Source organism: Thermobia domestica, chromosome 1 (genome assembly GCF_964235325.1).
Source record: "Thermobia domestica chromosome 1, izTheDome1.hap1.1, whole genome shotgun sequence".
Taxonomy (NCBI): Eukaryota; Metazoa; Arthropoda; class Insecta; order Zygentoma; family Lepismatidae; genus Thermobia; species Thermobia domestica.
Window position 1 is genome coordinate 61,134,037 of NC_137454.1, and position 21,140 is coordinate 61,155,176.

Consider the following 21,140-nt stretch of genomic DNA (forward strand, 5'->3'; position numbering starts at 1 on the left):
TGAGTAATTTTGTATTTCTTGTGAACAGAATTCTTTGCTTTTAATAAAGAAATAAGTTTTTTTTTAGAGTACCGTAAGAAATATTTAGATTTTCTAGATCTTGATACTGGAATACAATTGTTCATAGTTGATATTAAGACTTCCTCTACTTTATGAGCGACTGTATTATCACTACCTAATAAAAATTACACCAGTCTCTTTTAAGAAGTAGAGAATAGTAATCCGTTTTAGCCAATTTAAAATGTTCAAGAACTTCGTATAATTTATAACTCTTACAAAGAAAAAGCTCGATTTGAGTAGAATGATTATATATATATCAGGAGATGCCGTATATTCACAATTTTTGTTAAAAAAAAAAAAATATTGACATCAGATATTACGAAATCCCTATCAGAAGCTGATGAATCTACACTTAAATTTGTATTATCCAGAAAATTTGAGAGAGTTTGAAATTTTATTTTGGAACAGTAGTACATTTCAGGAAGTGGTTCATTCTTGATCTAGTCAGTTTTAGAGATATTAAAGTCTCGTATCATCAATATATCAAAATTCAGAAAATTCAACTTACAAGCAAAATAATTAGGATAATTCTTCATATATTTCTTTTAAATACTAACTTCGATAAACAAAGTGATTTTGTACCGCCAGCAGAGAGCCACCGGCCTTAGTACACGTCTTATCACTGTTGTCTATCTGCTCTAAAGCATACTACGTAAGTATCAAAATAATAACTACAATCTTTGTGAATATCTGACTAAAGTTTCAGCAACAGTTATTACATCATAACTACAATAAGCAACAGAAGAAAAAAGTCACTTAGTTCGAAGTCCACCCATGTCCTAAGACTAATCATGCTTATCGTGAAAATCAGTACTATCAGTAAGTTACACATGATTGCGTAATTTGTCAATATATATATATATATATATATATATATATATATATATATATATATATAAGAATACCACTGCAGGATTGTTTATTGTGGGAAAATCAATTCCTTTCACCTCAACATGAATTGATAAGTAAAAGCTATATTTGGTTTGTAGTTTGGTACAGACTACACTCACAACCTCACAACGTTTAGTTGTTTTACAATGACTTCAGCTACATCAGTCGTAACTGATAGAGTGAACCTAGTTACAAGTAACGCTTTTCTCCTCAATTTTGATACTGATTCGGAATTACTAATTTCACAGCAAACAACATGTTTTCTTTGTTCTTTTTTAGAGCTTGAACTTCGCGATCTGTGAACTACACATTTAAAAATCTGTTTTATTATTTCTTGAAACCACCTGAGACCAAGGCTCAGAATTCTGGTTCAAAGGTGCATTATCAATAGGTTCATTATTACCAACTAAACTAGGGTATTGTTCTGATTGTTGATATCAGGCATAGTTTCAACATCAACTTTCAGGGGCAAAATTAAAAAAAAAAAAAAAAATCACTGCTACGATTGATGTATTTTTCCCAACTATCAGTCATGCCAATATAATATTCTCATTTCAGCCCTAACACTTAGAAGTTCCTGTAGCAGTACACGACCAAACTTATTCAAATAGTTATTAATTTAGAGAAAGACTGAATCAACAGTTAACTAGTTGCTATTACGACTTGGTTCGCTAACCCTTCTCTATTCATTATTTTGGCCATCAGACAAGATTGTCAAAAAAATTGCATTACAACCGGCTCCTAAGCAGGTAAAATAATATTCGACTTCTTTATACAAATATCACATTTATAGTCACTAAGTGAAAGGCGTTTACGGCTTTACTTAAATGTCCTAGACATGTAAGATGGGTTTTACTTAAACAAATAATGTATTTCATAGTTTTTCTGTCTCCCATAAACTGGCTGTTTACATTTGGGACAATTATCTGATGCAGGTACCATTTATTTCTACGAAATTAAAATATATATACAGAATCCAGAATAAGATAAGAAACACATTCATATTGGCCAATAGAGTGAAATCAAGCAAGCATATATATATATATATATATAAAATATTCGCCACCGTCACATCAATTTATTGTTTAATCAAAGACTATTTGTTTGCTATTAACGACTTATATTCGGGGTATTGACTGCTTTCAGATCGGTGCCTCATTTCACATGACTAATGTCATGTTATTTGTTGTGGACTTAAAAAGAGTTCAGCCATTCATTGGTTACCCTATGCAAGAAAATATGTCAAACTTTGAAGCGGGACACACTGTAAGGAAAAGTTTCATTAAGGGAAAACCACCAAACGGAACTAAAGGAGGGTAAGTTCTTTTGTCTTGTTTCTGTTTTTGTTTTGTACTTGTTTTTCCTGGATGGTTTTGTTGTAATAATATGTGAACAACTTAATTTTCATATTTTCCTCATCACTTTAAGTTCAGTGATCGTAATGGACAGTAACACCTCTAATATTAAGGTGGTTACTCGTAGAGTGAAGTAAGTTGCGTATTGTTATAAGGCAATTAGTAAATTACGAATTTAGTATGAAAAATAATTCTATATGACTCTATAGTAAACTAAATATATAACGTTATAGTATTAAAGGGCCTCGGTGTAACATTATAATATATGCAAAAGAAATTATCATTAATCTGACTTTGTAGGTTCAGTTTTTCTCTACAATTATAAAAATCCTTATTTATTAATGTTTTTGTCTGCGTTTGTATTTTTAATATATTCTGACCGTTACTCTCTGTTTCGAGTGTTCAGAAAAATTATTTTAAAAAATGTTAACCGCCAAACCAAACATTATTAACAGCAAATTCAGATTCAAAGGTCTAGTTTATAATTCTATTACAAAAATTGAATGAAGTATTTATTAAAACAGAATAATCGGTATTAACACAAATTCTAGACTGTCAGTCAAGAATTAAACCATAAGTTGTTAAACCATAAGTAGTTTAATTTGGATAGAAAGGTAACTGAGTTACAAGATGAAATAAGTACTTTTCAATTAGAGCCTGAATTCCAAAGGATATACAGAGTGGCCCATAATTATGTATATGATGTTTGACTGACTGTAGTATTTGTAATTCTGGACAAAAAGTTTCAATATGGCAACACTGTGTAGCGTGAAAGTGGAGATAACGGTTACTGAACTTAGAACTGGTAGTGTGTGCCAGACAGGATGATGGGGGCTGAACGAAACAGTCTATCCCGAATCTTGGATCAGTCGACGTGGGTCTGTGGAGTGGCAAGCTCGATCTCCCGATTTGAAGTGACCTGACTTTTTCTTATGCGGTATTTTAAAGAACAAAGTGTATCAAAATCACATACGCAATATGGACAATCTACGGGAAGCTATCACAGAAGAGTTCCATAGGTTACCAGTACGGGTCTCTCAAGCTGCTTGTAATAACGTTCCTCTTCGTCTTCAGACATGTATCGATTTGGGTAGTGCATTGGTGAACCATGCCATGGAGAAAAAGTGATTAAAATTTGTGTAAGGAAAGGTATTAGAGTAATGTGTATATGTTCAGGCTGTGTTGTAGTTTCTTTACCGCAGTGTTTGAAATTACTATATGCTTAATTATGCGCCACCCTGTAGAAAATGTACAAGAGGAAGTAGAAACTCTGAAATAAAAATGTACAGAAGTCTCACAAATAGGAGATTTTAATTGTTCGCTTAGTGACTTAGAAAATTATAGTAGGAAAAATGAATCTAATACGGGTAAGTTAAATGCACGTGTGAATTCATTAGAAAATGAAAATAGGGATCGTAATAAGCAAATTGAGGAGAACACTGAAAGGAATAATCATTTGTGTACTTGAGGGGGGGGGGGAAGCGTTTGAGTGAAGTAGAGCAGAAAGTCGAAGGGTTTAGTTGAGATTAAAAAAAAAGTAACAACGTTGACAGTTGGAAAAGGCAATGTGGATGTAGTTTGTGCTTTAGACATTCTGAAGTTGAAATGTTACTTGAAGTTCCAATTGAACTAGTTATAGAGATTATATTACTACAATTATTGCAGCACACTTGCTAGTAATACTCAGGCCAATGAACAATGTAACTTTACTCCGTATTTTCCTGTAGAACAATATTGTGTAAATTTTGTTTATTGGACTGACACTAGTAAGGTGCAGAGTAATGCTAATAATGGTAATACTTTCAGTCATAACAACAGTCAGTCAGGTTGTTCGAGTAAAGTTTCGTGGTCAGGTTTAAGAGCTTCCCAACCGGAAATCAGCATATTCACGAGTAATACAGTGAACAACAGTACCTCCTGTTTTCGACCAGTGAGTGAAAATGATATACAATTCAATTGAAACGAAAATATTTTCTCAAATCCAGTCTAAGATTCTAGTAAACTTGTATAAGGGATTTAAACATTTTTCCAAAATATGGCGGTAATTCTATACAAGGTATGACTCGAAATTTCGTAAGGGAACGTTTCTGTTTCTTCTCTTCAACCTTTTAGCTCCCAGTTAGCTGGGGTTGGCTTTTCGAATCACTTCCCTCCACTTGATTTTGTCGTGTGTCATATTCACTCTGACACCAAACTCCATTCATATCATTCTTAATATTTGCTCCCCGTTTCTTTTTTTAGCTGACCTCGCGCTCGTTTCTCATTCAGTTTTATAGCATCCATTCGATGGGGTACATATTCCGAACGTCTTCTTCTTACATGCCCAAACAATCTCCGTCTGCTTTCTTGCAGTTTGTCCACTACTGGTCTAACCTTTATGTTTCCTAGATCACTTTATTCTTAGTTCTGTCCTTTCGCGTCACTCCATACATCCACCACAGTATCTTCTTCTTTGCAATATGCAACTTCTGTTCCTCCCTATTCTTCGTTGTCAAACATAGTATGGCAGGTCTCACTACGGTTTTGTAAACTTTTCCTTTAAGCCTATGGTCACAGCGGATCCGACTTTCACCGACTTTTTACTCTGACATATTCTGACGACATCGGTGAAATAAATGCATTGAGAGAAACGTACGTGGTCAGACTGGCACCGACATGATCTGGTGACTACGGCCGACTTCTACCGATCAGAAACAAATTATTTTGTTTTTGTCGTCAGACTATGCCAGACTAGCGGATGGTTTACAACTCATCGCAAATATTGAGACTCCCATTTACATGTTACATCAAGCCGTTCTTCTGCTGATATACATTTTTGAAAATTACTTTGCTTCTCTATGCTTCCTTGGATCTTCTGTAAGATGTGCCAAAATGTATCCTGTTCCATTCTGAAGTACTGAAAAACTTCTGTAGTTGCTCCACCAACTTTGGAAATAGCGTGTGAAACTCGCCATATTTCTCTCTTTCTTGAAAAATAGTATTTACATAATCACTCCTATCTTCCTCTAAAATTAATATTTTTAATACAGGATTTTCTAATAGCAGCGATTCCTCCTCCATACTGTATCCCACAAGAAGACAGACTGACGACAGATCGGTTGCAGTGTGACCAAGCAGTCGGCAGACGTAGTCGGCCGTAATCGCCAGAGTAAAAATATCGGGTGCACTGTGACCGTAGGCTAAGGCGTATTAATACCGTACACAGCACTCCTACTGCTTCTCTCCAGTTTGTCCAGCCGTTGCTAATTCTGCTGTTTACATCTTCTATTCCTGCAGTATTGATAACAAGTACTTGAATTACCTCATTATTACCACTTCTTTGTGCAGTTGTATTTTTGTATTATCGATTACATTTTTCTTGAAAGGATAATGTAAATATTTTGTGTCGGTTTCACTAATTCTAAGCTCATTGCTTTCCACTGTTCCTCTCCAGATGTCTAACTTCTCTTGCAGTGCTGCCTTGTCTCACTTACCAGAACGATGTCGTTTGCAAATAGCATATTCTAAAGTGCTAACTCTTGAATATCCTTTATAAGCTCGTCCATCACATTTGCAGAAAAGTTTGGACTAAGACTAGATCCCTGATGAAGTCCCACTTTAACTGTGAACTCTTCAATTATTCCATAGGCGCTCTTCACTCCTGTCCTACATCTATCATATATATATCGTAAATTACACAAATATATTGTTCGGAACACACGTCTTCTTCAGTGCCCACGAAATAATATCCCGTGGTACTCTGTCATACTCTTTCTCTAGGTCGGTAAAAACTATATGGGGGTCATTCTGGTATTCTCTGTACCTGCCATTAGCATCCTAAATGCAAATATTACAACCGTTGTCGATCGTCCTGGGATAAAACCAAATCGATTCTTTGTAATTTTGGTTTCTCCCCTCAATCTTGCTTCTGTCACTCTCTCCCAGAGCTTCATTTCATGACTCGTAAGTGTTACTCCTTTATAGTTGCTACACTCTTGCACATCTCCATTTTTGTCCAGCACAACGTAGAAGTTTCCATTCTTTTGGCATATTTTTCGTTTCCAGTATTTTGTTAAAAAGTCAAGTAAACCACTGCATTCTTTCTTTAACCAAACTTTTCCATACTTCGATAGGGATATTATCCAATTCTGAGGCTGGCATTTTCTGTCTCTACCATGGGCACAGGCTGAACCAGTCCCTGATTCATGAGTAGATTTTCGCAAATTTTCCCTTGGGTTTTCCCCATTGAGAAGTTTCTGGAAATACTCCAGTTTTTTTATTTTCTCATCACTTGTCAAAACCTCGTTATCTTCATCCTTGATGCAGTGCATATGCGAAGTATCTTTCTTTTACTTCTCTCTTACCTTGTACATGATCTTTTCTCCCTCTTCTGTTTCGAGGTTGTTGTATAACTCCTCATAAGCCTATAAGAAAATTAGTTTAGTGTAATGAATTATAAAATTTATTAGAAAGAAAGAAACTGTTAGAAGTCAGTGATTGTTAACACTTAAGCATCTGCGTGACTAGAATCAGTTTCAGGAGAAATAAATACATTCGATGATTTTGTCTGTTTCTCAATATGAAAAGACAACTAAATTTGTTAATTTGGAATAACATAAAAGACAAATATCCCTCTGCTAAATTACTGCGAAATGAGAAATATTTAGTTAATAAGCACCAACTTCTAACTCTAAATATTCTAAGTAAAATATTTGACACTCTCGTGTATGTGGTAAAAACCTCAAGACTAACATGATACCGGGTTTTGCATTCATTAAAAGCTGTATTGGATTGGAAAAATAAAATTCTAGTTTAGAGGTTCCGTCCGAAACTAGACTTGTGGTAAACTTACAAAATTGTTAGATAAATAGAGCATATTTTTTTAGTAAAGTTGGTGGCTAATCGTGCCAAGTGCACGATCCGATCCAAGAAGAAGAAAGAGAGGGCATAATATCTCTAGAAGAAATCGAGAATTATATAAGGCGGAAAAATAATTTAGATAAAGAAATAAAGTCGAAATGAAGGAGAGCATTTATAACAATCCTATTGCCTACTAACCTGAAGGTTAAGGAGAAAAGGAGTAAAGCTCATACTACATCACTACATCAGTGAAAATATACAAGTTGTGTAGTAACGTTGATCAGCACTGATTGATAGCATGTTACTGTTTTACGAGATCACATTCTCTATTTGCGGATGTACAAGGCTACCAAGAACATCTGAATTCTACTCACCTTTACGATCGCCATCTTAGCACATGCATTACTACAAGTTTCGATCTATATCGTGTCTTTCATTTATATGATTTCCGTATGTTCGGTTCTCTTTCTGCTTTGGTACATTGTTGTATTTTGTGACGCGTTCCTGGAATGTCGTTGCATGCTTTCGTCTATTAGCACCTTTGATTTTACAATTATCACTTTGATTTTGGACATGTAAGTATATTCATCATTCGAACATCAATTACTTCATTTAAATATATATCTTATTTTCCTAGGTTGGATGTGAAAATTGAGGAGTCGGATCGTTCAGGAACAGATCCAGAAGACGAATCTCAATCGTTAGCGGATATTAAGGATGTAAACGATTATCAAGCTATTTTTCAACCGAAAAGAGCGCGTAAGTATATTTATAAATATATTATACGTCATTTACATGTTACTGGCCTAATTTATGTAATTCAAAGTTTTAAGATTGTTTAAGGTTCGTGATTTCGTTGAACTCAGTGTTTACCAGCTCCATATTGTGCATGGTAATGTTTCTAAATTGTATGCAGAAGCCTTATGTTTGTATATTCTATTACAATAAATGTGAGATGAAGTTACTCACACATAGCAGCGTAGAGTGAACTGTAGTATACTTATTTTTGATTGATCGGTTTCCTTTCAGCCCTAAATACAAACAGTCTTTACTGATTTCTGTAGTTTTCTTTCGCTTTACAAGCAAGCACTGAATAGTACAGCCACAAACTAGACTCTTATCCATGAACGAAATAAAGAAATTCAAGAACTTATGCTGATTAAGCATAATTCTGAGAAATTCCTGAAATATAGATAAACGTTTCAACTTCCATATTCATTTAACGTATGTTTAATTAGTAACCATTATTGAATTTAATATTTTAAAGAAGTACCATGTAAAGAAAAATGTTAGAAGAAAATACACGTAAGGTGAAAAAAAAAAAAGTAGTAACATAAATTGTTGTTGATAACTGAACTCTATACGTTTTAATGTAGTGAGAAGTGAGTATGTATCCAGATCCCTTAAGAATTGGAAACATTGGTGTGTTTAAAACTCATTGATTCCTTTACAGTAGACAGATAATATATATGCAATTCTTGCAATACGCTCTACTTGCGAGATTTTTTTTCACTTGCTTTTTATGCACATTTTAATTAATACTTTCTTGAATTGCATGATTCGTTTTTTCGTGCTGCATGATATATTTTTAAATGTATGGTTTCGTGTCCAGCATTATTTCTTTGTTGTTTTTCCAGTTACCCGTACACCACCTCCTTCTGATCCTTTCCTTGCACCACCTGAAACGGGTAAGTGTTGTCTTTCTATATCAGAAATCCTTAACCTTACTAACATCAATGCTAATCGGCTAGTTGGTGAAGGAGCGCAGACTTGTAGTTAGATAGAAAGTATACAAATGCTTGCACAAGACTGTTTTTAGGACTATATAAAGTGTGAATGCTATTACACCTGTTTCTTGGCTTGGTGGAACACTTTCAAGGCTTCATACTGCAGAAGGTAAGAGAAGTTTGTCTATTTTGATACATTTTTTGTTAAATCATGTTAAGAATCATTACAACCCTCACTTCATCTTGGGAAACGTTGTAAACTCACCTGTGTTGTGTTCTGTGTGATAACTTCGTTGCTTGTAACTTACGTTACGTTTTCTAATTTGTCACTGCGCACGATAGCTCATTGGTAGAGCGCTTTCCTCTGATGCATGGAGTCCCTGGTTCGATCCCTGGTTAAGTTTGTAGTGCATTTTTTTCCGGGTACTCCCGTTTCCTTCCACATTTTCATCCCATCATCACTCATTTGCTTTAATTGTTGTTTCCCTTAGTTTAAAAGGTCATAATCGTTGGACGTTAAACTCAAAGCTTTTTCTAATTTGTCACTTTCATCAGAACTTTCAGAAAGGGGAAGAAATATACTCCTACTGGTAAATTACAATCCTTCCTTGCAGTTTGTGCTGGAAACTTCTTGTGTTATTGTGCCTGAGCTTTCGACTCACTTTATACATATCTAATTCCACTGTAGGTTAAATTATGTTTAATCCTCAGATTGTTTACATTTAACGAATTTATTTATTTTTTGATTTTTTTCCATAAGCCATACAGTTAGTTGATTTGAGTTTGCCACCAACCAATATGCGGTTACACAAATATTAATACTCAAATTTAAATATGGTGATGACTGTTGTCCTAGTAATAAACAGCAAAGGACGTTCATGTTCAGTATTATTTTATTATTATTATTATTATTACTTAAATGCTCGTCTTCTTCTTGCTCTAAGAGATTCAATAAGTAAGTCGATAAGTCACATCTTGTTTGTCTTTGAGGAGGAGTCAGTAGACATGAAATCCAACGTGCTGACATCTTAGACATGTGCAATTCTTCATTAATTATTTTCCACACACTACCTTAACTGATTCCGCTTTGCAGCATGATGTTATAGTTGTTTATTCATTAGTCTTCCAGGATCAGCTCTTTGAGTTTCCTCATTGTGACGTCGTCGTCCGTGACTGATGCACTTTCAGGTCTTGGCTCATATGTAAGGAATATGTAAGCTGTTTGGAAATGCATCTTCTGCCTCACGACAGTGCTGTAAGATGAGCAAGCACTACCAGATACAAACTCATTTTATCATGAATTTGCCGGGAACTGTAATCCTTGAAATGCAGAAACTTAATCACGCTACGAATCTCTGTCATCTCCATCGTACACCTTACTGTCAACTAGCGCCACCTGTAAAGAAAGTAAATGACATACATAATAATTTTTACTAAATTGTATATGTAGGGTCTGATGTCTACACAGGCCAAGTTACATCAAAATCACCTAATAACTTCTGGGGGATAATTAAATTTTCGATATCCTGTCGTACATACACATATACAAGGTTTGATACAAAAATTATCTGTTAATTTCTCCTTTTCTCAACATAGATGTGTAGAGCATTTTATAGTTTATTAATATGGGGGAAAATAGAAGAGTTACGGTAATATTAGATTTCAGTTATTTATGCCAGTATTTTTTTGTGAAATGTAAAACTGTTCATATTCGATACTAATCAGATCATAGTAAATAATTTGAAATAATGCACAAGAAAAGCATATTTTTAAGTAAATTTCACATTGTGTGTTTCAAATTGTGAAATATAATGTCTATGATTTCGACTGCCTACATTTTCCTTACATTTCCGTACTGATCTCTGGAAGAACACTACAATGTAGGCAGTGGAATTTATCCAGCAAGTACAGTTTAAAAGGTCTAACATTATCAAGAAAGTTATGTTTCTAGTTTGTAAGGTAAGAGCAGTATATCATATTCGGCATTCTTGATGGAGCATTTGCTAAGCTTGTAGTTTATCTAGTTGGTGACGGTATTCTAATTATCTAACCTTTTGTAAATTTTTATGTCTGGTGAATGCGAACACTATAAATATTGCAGCTTCTTCATACAACTCAGGGAAGAAGCTCAGGAATAGTTTATTTACACATTTTTGTTTTAGTGACATTTAATAATAATGGTGATAGATGAAAAAATCTAATAGAGTAATGGTGCTCATTTTCCTGATCTCCAAATGTATATTGCAAACTTTCATATGAACACACGATTATACATTCATGCAAGGAAAAATCCTAAATATATATTTACAAGATATAAAGGATAAAATGATGATTCGTGAGATATTATAAAATGGTTTTACATATGTATAAAGCACACTGGTTTTAATATTCATTCAGTAATCATAATTATAAAATTACTTGATCTATAGGCTTCAGTTCAGAAAAATAATACTTTTGAAAAGATTTTCAGGTAGTCAGGCGACAGATAGAAAAACATTATTGGTTTTTCGTTATCGTTTCATTTTTCGTTGTGGTAACAGTAATCGCGTTTTATAATAAAATGTATAAAATATACTTTCTTCTACTTTATACTTCATCTGTAATTGGTTACTTGATAGTTTTACTTCTTTCAATGCATAGGTAATTTTGATGCAGTTCTGGAGTTACGAATTGAAACATTGACCCAGTCTTCGGAATATTATGTGAAAATTAAAGAGAAATGTTCCTTGTAAATGAAAGTCTGTATTATAGATACGCAAGGTTCCTTAAACAAAATTAGATCATTAGTAATTCTATTATAATTCTGATAAACTGGGTAGATTTAAATATGCACAATTAGTGTTAAAAAATAAGTAATGCTAATGTAATAGTCTATACTATACACAGTCATAGACTGTTGTAACATTCAGTTTTATAAGGTGTTTCAAAAGTCCGTTGCTCCACTCTTTAAAATCCACACGGATAGTTTCATTAAATGTGAGACGGGTGACACCACACTTTTGGGAGTATGTTACGTGAGTGGCCGCCATCTTGTTTCCACTATCTTGGATTCGAAAGTTATTATGAACGATAGGTGAGTAGTGTGATATATGACTATGGGCTAGAATTTTCTCAGTCCAATATGCAGTCAGATTTTATGTAATTTAAATTGATGAAAAGTTACTGGCTACTGAAAGTTACGTTTAGCTGCGTTCTACATGTTGTTCGTGCTTAGCAATGCACGTATGGAAACGCTTCTCTCGATTGTAATGGATACGAAGCAGGGTAGCGGGTGAAATTTGCGCACAGGCAGCGGCGATACGTTGCTCCAGATGACGAAGATTACGAATTTTCACAGTATAAACCATAGCTTCAACATATCCTCAAAGGTGGAAATCAAGTGGCGTTAAGTCTGGTGATCGGGCAGGCCATTTAACTGGCCCACATCGACCAATCCATGTTCCAGGGATTTATTCATCCAAGTAGTAACGCACTACGACTGCATAATAGGGGGAAGCACTAGTGTCGGAAAAAACGGAGTAATGTAACATCTTCGGACATCGCAGCTGGCAGTATGTGTTCCTGTAACAGCGTGAGGTATCGTTCCACAGTTAAAGTTCCTGGAATGAAAAAAGGATCGGTTATTAGTGTGCTCCATATGCCTTCCCACACCATATTTTTTTTTCCACATCGGTCATCTTGAAGGGATATGTCCTCGTATATTTGTGACCAAAGGGGCATGTTCTGCCTATTAACCTCCCATTTACGTAGAAGTTAGCTTCATCCAAATGTAGTATGTGCATAGCACTCACAAAACTGCACTCGGCGATCAGGATTATCCTCGGAGAGATGCAGCTGCATTTGCACCTTATACGGATGCCACTTATACCCCACTTTCCATTGAAAAATGACGTGTGCTCCGCTGGAGTACAATGGAGGCCATCACTCTGTCGTGCCTGTCCGCGACTGTGCCCATCTCCTCAAATTTGATTAAAAATTGTGGCACTGCATCGTGTGACAAAGCGTCACACTGAGGATGACCCTGATTGAAATCGTCAGCCATTGCACGGGCACTCCTTCCGCCCTACAGTTTGATTATCTGAATGCGTTCTTCACGTATTAATGACATGATTCCACACCTACAAGTAAGAGGCAAACGTAACTTTCAGTTGCCAATACCTTTTTACCAAATTAAGTTATATGAAATCTGATTGCATATTTGACATCCTGAGAAATTTCTAGCCTATGGTCATATATCACACTAGCCACCTATTGTTCATAATAAAAATTTCGAATCCAAGGTAGCGGCCGTCCGCGTAACATACTCCCAAAATATCCCCCGCTGGGCGTACTGTGTATCATCTATCTCACATCCAATGAAACTACATCCGTGTAGATAAAAAAAGGGTGGTAAGGGATTTTTCATACACCCTGTATATTGTACACTCATGTCCAGAATCATTGTCGCATGTCTATAAATATGTTGTTGTAGGAATATAATTTGATAACGAATTCGCCCGTCGGCAAAGACATGTATGTGGTAAATTTCATGTCAAAATAGCAGTATATAAGAACAATAAAACGAAAATAAAATTTTCCTGTCCATTTAGCAACATTTTGTTTTACTCATTCTAATTTTCGTATTTATAATTCTTTCCCTATGAAATTTACCATAAATATACATTTCTCGATTATACACATAGTATCAGTATTAAAAGTATCCTGCAAAATCATTATCAAATTATATTCTTACAAAAAGACAGCTATAGATATGCGACAGTCATTTTAACATGAGTGTACATATTAATTTACATTTTCAAGTCTACTCCAGTTTTTAAAGATTACAAGGAAACCACAATATGAAGAATTATAAGGGAAAATGGAGTATTTTATTCGTGTAATATTGCTGACCACGAGAAGAAACTGCGAGACAAAAATAAAGCTCCGAAAATATATATTGAGAGAACAGAAATGCTAGATAAACTTCATATTTATTAATTTTGAATATTAATGGGTGGTTGATTTGAAGTTTAATGTAGTTTTAACACCAGGACTGTATGAAACTTGACACTGCAGCATAACATAAGATACGAACTACATGAACTTCCGCCGGGAATTAAACTCAATTCAGGTCTCCCGCTTCAAAGGTACTTACGCTGACCACATAGCCTGTATTTCTCATTGTAAATTACAGTTATATTTCTCATTGTAAATTACAGTTATAGGTTCATACACGGTCAAACACATGAAAACCATGCTTCTATAGCGAAAAATTGTCGAGGCTTTTACCATTTCAGAAAGTTCTCTTATTCCTGCGAATGTTTGTAAATAACTTACCGAAATCATATTTTTTAAGCTAATCTTAAAGAGGACAAATACTACAATAATACAATTTTCATTCAACATACATAGTTTTTTTCTGAAATACTGCAAAATGTAAATATATGTTATGTACTGATTCTATTTGAAATTAGTAGATACTCAGAAGATGTCTTTAATTGCTTCTAGCAAAGTGTAACTATGGAAACCTATTATGTAATGTTTTTTGGATAATAATGAATCATGGACTCAGATAAATCTGGACCAATTATAGTGTTGTCGTTTTCGAGGGTAAAAGGGCAGTGAATCCTATAAGGGAAATGTTTATGATATATGTTAAAGAAATGTGCTTAATAAGTAGTGAAGTGATTTTAATGTAACTCAATTGTCGCAGTGATCGTCATTGTTGGTATAAAACGCTCTTAGTAACTGGAATCATCAGTGTGAAATTTGTTAAATACTTTGCATTAGTAATCCACAGTGTTGTTTGTTTACTTACAAATTATGAGTCGCCTAAACAATAAGAAACTCGTTAATGATTTGTGTGATGAGGTGAAAGCAGCTATCGAAATGCCTAGTTTATCCGATTTGATTATAGACACGATTAGAAATTCAATAACAAATTTAGGACAGCGTTTGGAAGAGGATTTAGGTTTAATTGTAGATGCTGTCAATGAATGTTACAGGGAACTTGAGAGGAAGGACATTAAAATTCGTGGAATGGAAAAGCAAATAGAAGACCTTGTTCAAAGAGTGGAAAAGCTATTCGAAGGCAACTTTAGTATGTATCAATTTCGTTCAAACTAAGCATTGAGTAGTGTTAGTATTACTCCGCTTATGGGTTGCTATCTTATTGGAAACATTGGACCAATCACTAGATGTACACGATTTCTGAAGATTCACAAAGGATGTAACTGGGTGAGGAATAATTGCGTCCTCTCATCATCGCCCTAAGTGGCGGTTCTTGAGGGAATCGGCAAAAAATTACAATTTATCACTGCAGGGAACAAAACTTCTAATAATTTTTGTATACAGCTTTCTGAAGTTGTATGAAGATTTCTTTCCTAAACTTGTAGCGACATTTTTTTTTTTTTTTTTTTTACCGATGTGGCTCCCCTCAAGAGCCGCCACCCCATTACCCAGTGCTACCGAATCCTGAACAGTGGTATCTGTTCCATGACAAATACTATTACGCATCTACATAAATGTCAATACAAATAAGTACACAGATAATCTAGTTGTAAAAATTTAAAAAGAGCCTAAATTCTTTGCGTGCGCAATCTAGATACACAATGCAAATGAAAATGAATTAAGTGCAACAGCGGTAGTGAGTGTTAGTGTGAGCACTTTTCATATCTTTTCCGTCCTGTAAGAGTTTGGTCCCATTTCGTTTGTATTGGAACATTTAGAACCTTTATCGTAAAAAAACAAAAGAAAGGAGTGTGTGCACATGTATCAACAATTATTAAGTTCTGTGTCGCTTAACGGAGATAGGAAATAAGTATATATATATATATATATATATATATATATATATATATATATATATATATATATATATATATATATATATATATATATATATATATATATATATATAATATGATAGACTTCCAAACTACGTAAATTCAGTATTCAAACTACTGTATAACTACTAGTTACTATAGAAAAATAAAACAAAGGTATATTTTGTTCCTCGAACGCTGAATCCATATCAAAAATGTGCTTGTAGCTATCTGTTTCCGTTTTATCCATTATGCAATCAGTGTTGTAATCTTCGTAGATTTTCGTTACTTCTGATTTCAACAGATTGATAGAAGTCGAGACCAAATTCTTTCTTTGGGCGCTAATTCTATGTCAAAAACGGTTTCGTGATATCACTTACCGTTTTTGCTCTATGAAAATAAGTATTGAAACTGGAAATGCTGGTAAATCCCAATCATTTAAGGTTTCGGTAGTATTGCGGGTAGTAATGGTAAGTTCTCTGGAGACGCTAAACTTATTGCTAAGATTCGCGTTTAGCTATCTATTACTGTGTTTGTTCTATGTCGATTAGCGTTGAATCCGGAAGCCGTTGATTTCTACCACTTGCAGTTTGAATAGTGTATCAACGGAAGAGATGGGACTTATTTTTGGGACGTTTAATCAATTACAAGAAACCACTTCCCGATATCATTTACCATTTTTGCTCTATAAAAATCAGTATTGAAACCGGAAGTACTAGTAAATTTCAGTCTCTTCCGGTTTTGATAGTGAGTTGCAGGTGGTGGTGATATATTCTCTTGAGACGCTGAACTCATTTCTAAAATCCACTTGTCACTATCTATTACCGTTTGTGTTCTACGGCGATAAATATTGAAACAGAAAATGATTGATTTTTACCACTTATAGTTTGAATAGAGTGTTAGTCTTGACATGAAATCTATTTTTGGGACACTGAATCGATTGGAAGAAGCTTTGTGATCTCTCTTACAGTTTTTGCTCTGATACCTCGCCAGACAGACAGACAAAGCCGTTCTTTAAGATTTCTGACACTGATGCATAACATAGTTTGGAAGTGTAATAAAAAGAATCTAGAAAGATGAGATCTCTGGAAGACACTGTCTCATATGCTAAGGATTGAAGTTATATTCTTGTGTCAATCTTACGAGAGTGAAGTAAACCTAGCTAAGCCCGTGGCGTTAATGCCCACGAAGCGATATGATTGGTCGACTGCTTTAAGTTGGATGATAAATGGCTGCACATCGGCTTTCACTACCGTTATTTACGGCTTTCTATATATATCTTTCAAAACGGCAGTAATAAATATTTTTCGTTCCTTGATAGGCAGTTGCTGTTCCGGAGGTAATGTTTATCATCAAAAATAAAGTGTAACTTGGCATTAGCTATTTAAAAATAAATAAATAAATAAGTTAATAAATTTGCCGCAGTACATTACATTGCTGCTAGTGTACTAAAGACTGAAAAAGATTGAGATAAACTGATACATGTAAATATCTGACCAAACACTGTTAATTATTTATTTCAGTCTTCGATAACGTTGGCTCAAATTTTGATGATTATTAACAGGATGAGGTATTTTAATGTTGCTCTCTATAAACGTTTCTGATAATTGCTAGTTTAATGAAAGTTACTGTGCTTATATTTGATGCTTAATACAAAAGAAGGCACAGAATAATGATATGTTTCTCTTTGCTAGATCCGTTAGTGCGACAGGTGATTGAAGCGTCAGTGGACACGACTAGTCAAGAAGAAAACAAGGAACCGGAGTACATTATTCCTTCCAACGTTGTAGAGCGTCCTAAGGATGAACCACCTAAACAAACACTCTCGTCTCCAAGACAAAGGCATAGAGATACTCCAAGACATGCGTGTCTTAAAGAAGCCGCATACTCCTTTCCAGAAACGGATTACCCTGTTAAGTAAGTAATATTTTTTAGAATTTATTCGAATGTTTAACATAATTCAACTTATGTAAGTTGATCAACAGAAACAGATGAAAGTACAGGGTGAGTCAAAAGTCCTTGGACACCTGCATAACTTTGAAAATCGACGGGAAAAGTAAAAAGTGATGATGGGAACAGAGGTTTGATGAGGGGCCGCAACTTTTGGAGTGTATGTCATTCATGGCCGCCATCTTGAAATCCTGCGATACTTCCACAACATTTTTTCTAGAGGAATTTGGCTACGGGCATAAAATTTAAAGTACTGACCAACTACCTATATAAAAATTGTTGCGGAAGTACCCCCTGGATTCTAAAATATGGATTTTTGGATAGGGCACATATTAGTTCCTAAGTGAAGTCTTGACCAGACTACGGTAGGTCTCATAGTTTTGGAGCTATGAACCTTTAAAGTTCATTTTTTTCATGTTTTCGTCAGCCTATAACTTCGAAAAGAAGCGTTTGTGCACCTAGATTGGTCTATACTTTTTGTTGTATCTTGATGTCAGGAATCACCTCCCAAACGTTGTCGTTGGACAAGAATAATAATCTAGTCACTTATGTCATTGTCATCTCTTCACCTACACCATCTTGAAGAGATTGATTAATTGTAGGTGAATCGTAAGATTTTGACTTGTGTTTGACATGACCTTTCAGAATTCAGATACGATTAAGCGTAGAAAATCTCTCAACTGAGGCAGATATTGAATTGCTCTGACTCAGAGTGTGCACTGACCATGAAAAACCGTTAAACTTTACGTACTGTAATATTTTAATTGATGATGCCCTGTTCCTCATAGAACTGCAGTTATGTTGTCACGTCTAAAACTTCAATATAGATATGTAAGAAAAAAAATTCATCTTGAAATATCGATTGCTGAAATGCTTAGGTTTTCACTATTGCTGGAATAAAACTTAATAATTTTGTTACAATAATCGACTAACAATTAAATAGATAGTTCATTTTCTAATAATTATGTGTATTTTATATATATTATGCGTTATTTTCTAAAATTATCCTTTATTTTTCTTTTAAAATTAGTTTTATCTGAACTCTTAGATATTAAAAATAAGTTAATTTTCAGGGTAGTAGCGATGTGTCTAAAGTGTTGTTCTGCTTTTTGAATTGTTCTAATAACACTGTGCAACAAATTTTAACTTTTTTCTGTCCTTCAAATGAAATTATGGGATTTTAACTAAATGACAGGTGCTGAATTCATTGGTGGAAACCAAAATGTTCCATCACGTCACGTTTTTGTTAGGCAGACCACAATACATTATACGAAATGTACATATTTACATATATTTTCTATATAATGTAGGCTGGAAAGGCATATTACACTAACATTAAATTTTGTTGACACCCTTTAAAATACTTTCTTTGGTTGCTTACGCTTGTAGACATCTGGAATCTCTCTGACGATAGACCAGCAATATTCAGCAAGATACTATCAGTCCATTTTCCACTGTAACGCTTTTCAAATGTGACAATGTCCTGATAAAACCGTTCTCCGTGATCATCACTTACTGCGCCGAAGTTTTGAGGGAAAAAAGTCAAGATGTAAATGCAAAAAGTGTAATCTTAATGATATGTTGCATCCCATGAGTTGAAAACTCCGCATCATGTCACTACGCTTTTATATTTCCAAGAAAACCTGAACATACCGGTTTAAATGACAGCCAAGCTAATTTCTGAATTACAAAGAGTTTAGTTTCAAAGTCTTCCTCCTACATGACTGTTTTAATCTGTGGACCAACAAATACTCATCCTTAAGTTCGGGGATTTCTCCTTAACGTGCGTGAAAGCAATATTTTCTCTATCTAGTGCTTTAACAAAAATCGTCATCAACCCAAGTTTGATATGTAATGCTGGCGCAAATATGTCTTGAGGGTTCACAATTGGTTTACGAGATATGTTCCTGCTACCAGGAATGAAATCTTGTCTTTGAGGCCAGTATTTAAGGACATAGTGCTTTGCTTTGTCACGGCTGTCCCACTCACATAAAAAACAATAATACTTGGGCATCCTTGTTTCTTTGCTGTGAGAATATCAGTAACTTTCAAGTCCCCGCACACATGGCACTTATTTTTTTATATTCAATGAAGTCCAATATAGCACTCATAACTTCATACTTCCTTTGTACGAGCCGCGTATGCTACAGAAACAGATGGATTAACATTTCCAATATGGAGAAGCACTGCCTTCAGACTTAGTTTCGAGCTGTCAATAAGTACATCCGGTGGGATTATGTTCATGTCCTAAAGGCTGAAATAACCTATCTACATCTTTGCAGGAAACAATGCCTCCATTTTCAAAAACTAGTCCTCAAAATGACTGTCGTTTTATAAACAAACTGATTTTAATATCTTGAGCTAAGAGATTCCAACCTTGAAGTCTAGAGCATCTTTTAGGAAGACTTAAGTCTCGTATAAGATGGTTAAGCTCTTATTGTGATCAAGTAAGGTGACGTTGACTGGGATGCAGATGGGTGAAAATCTACACTTTCCCCGTTGCTTGGAACGTCTGAGGTATCATCTTCTGAATCAATAGTGTAATGTTCTGGACCTTTAGGTACTGGAAGATCTTCACTGTGGGGAACTGGTCGAATAGCTGACTTTAAATTAGAGTACTGAATCTGATGTTTAGAGGAAAAGTCCTTTACACCTGTCAAGCAAAAGTAACGGCAGTACATGATCTATTTTTTTCGCGCCAAACCATAGGAACAGAAAATTTCGTTTTCCTTGTAGCCAGTTTCTCAAATTCCCGGAATACGTAGTGCAACATATGTGCGGGGCCCAAGACTTACCCTAGTCTCCAACCCTATAGCCAAAGTATAGTTCATAAGCCTTTTTAACTAAAGGTGAATATTTATTCAACATTTTCTTGAAACCCAGATGCAGAGCACACACTACCACAAAAATACACAACGCGGCAAATCCGACTACTTCTAACGAAACACCACGAACCAAAAATGACTCAAATGCTAGAACATATGGCAGAAGATTAGGCAACACAAATCTGAACTAGTTTATTACTAGATATTAATTTTGATACTGCCTGAAATGAGGGTAAAGAGTAAGGAAAAATATGAGAAACTAGTGCTTCCTAAGACTCATATGCAGTAGGAGAAAATTGGGGGATGAGGAGAACCTCTCTTTAAACAGCATAATTATTCCTTCTGCAAAGAAGAAAAATTGTCGCTTGGATGATTTTTAAATGAGAGTAGGGGAAAGTCAGACAAAACCGGGACCCAAAATGTTTTTACTTGTTCTTCAGCATCTTTATGGATGGTATAGCTTGAATTAGTTACCAAATGCTAAATAGATTTGTTATTGACAAAAATGTTTATTTCAGTGGAGAAAGGTGATAAATTCGAGAGCAAAAACATTTTTAAAGGGTATGTAAAAACCCGGTTTTGTCCGGAAAAAATAATTATAATAAAGCCTTTTTTTTTTTACAAGAAAATAATGTAATTACTCCAAGAACTAGTACAGTAAGCCTGAATACAACTGAAAAAAATATGTGA

General features: G+C 34.7%; 1 protein-coding gene across 3 annotated transcripts in view; it reads left to right on the forward strand.

Annotated features, from left to right (window-relative positions):
* The window catches only part of kat80 (katanin p80), a 122,707-nt gene that overhangs the window by 35,481 nt on the left and 66,086 nt on the right, over positions 1-21,140 (forward strand). For 2 of the 3 annotated variants that reach the window (XM_081757630.1, XM_081757634.1), the window contains exons 7-10: positions 2,098-2,267; positions 7,783-7,904; positions 8,783-8,833; positions 17,370-17,592. In XM_081757630.1, coding sequence (XP_081613756.1) covers positions 2,098-2,267; positions 7,783-7,904; positions 8,783-8,833; positions 17,370-17,592 — 566 coding nt within the window. The remainder of the gene's footprint in view (positions 1-2,097; positions 2,268-7,782; positions 7,905-8,782; positions 8,834-17,369; positions 17,593-21,140) is intronic. The other variant, XM_081757636.1, reaches the window with a different exon arrangement.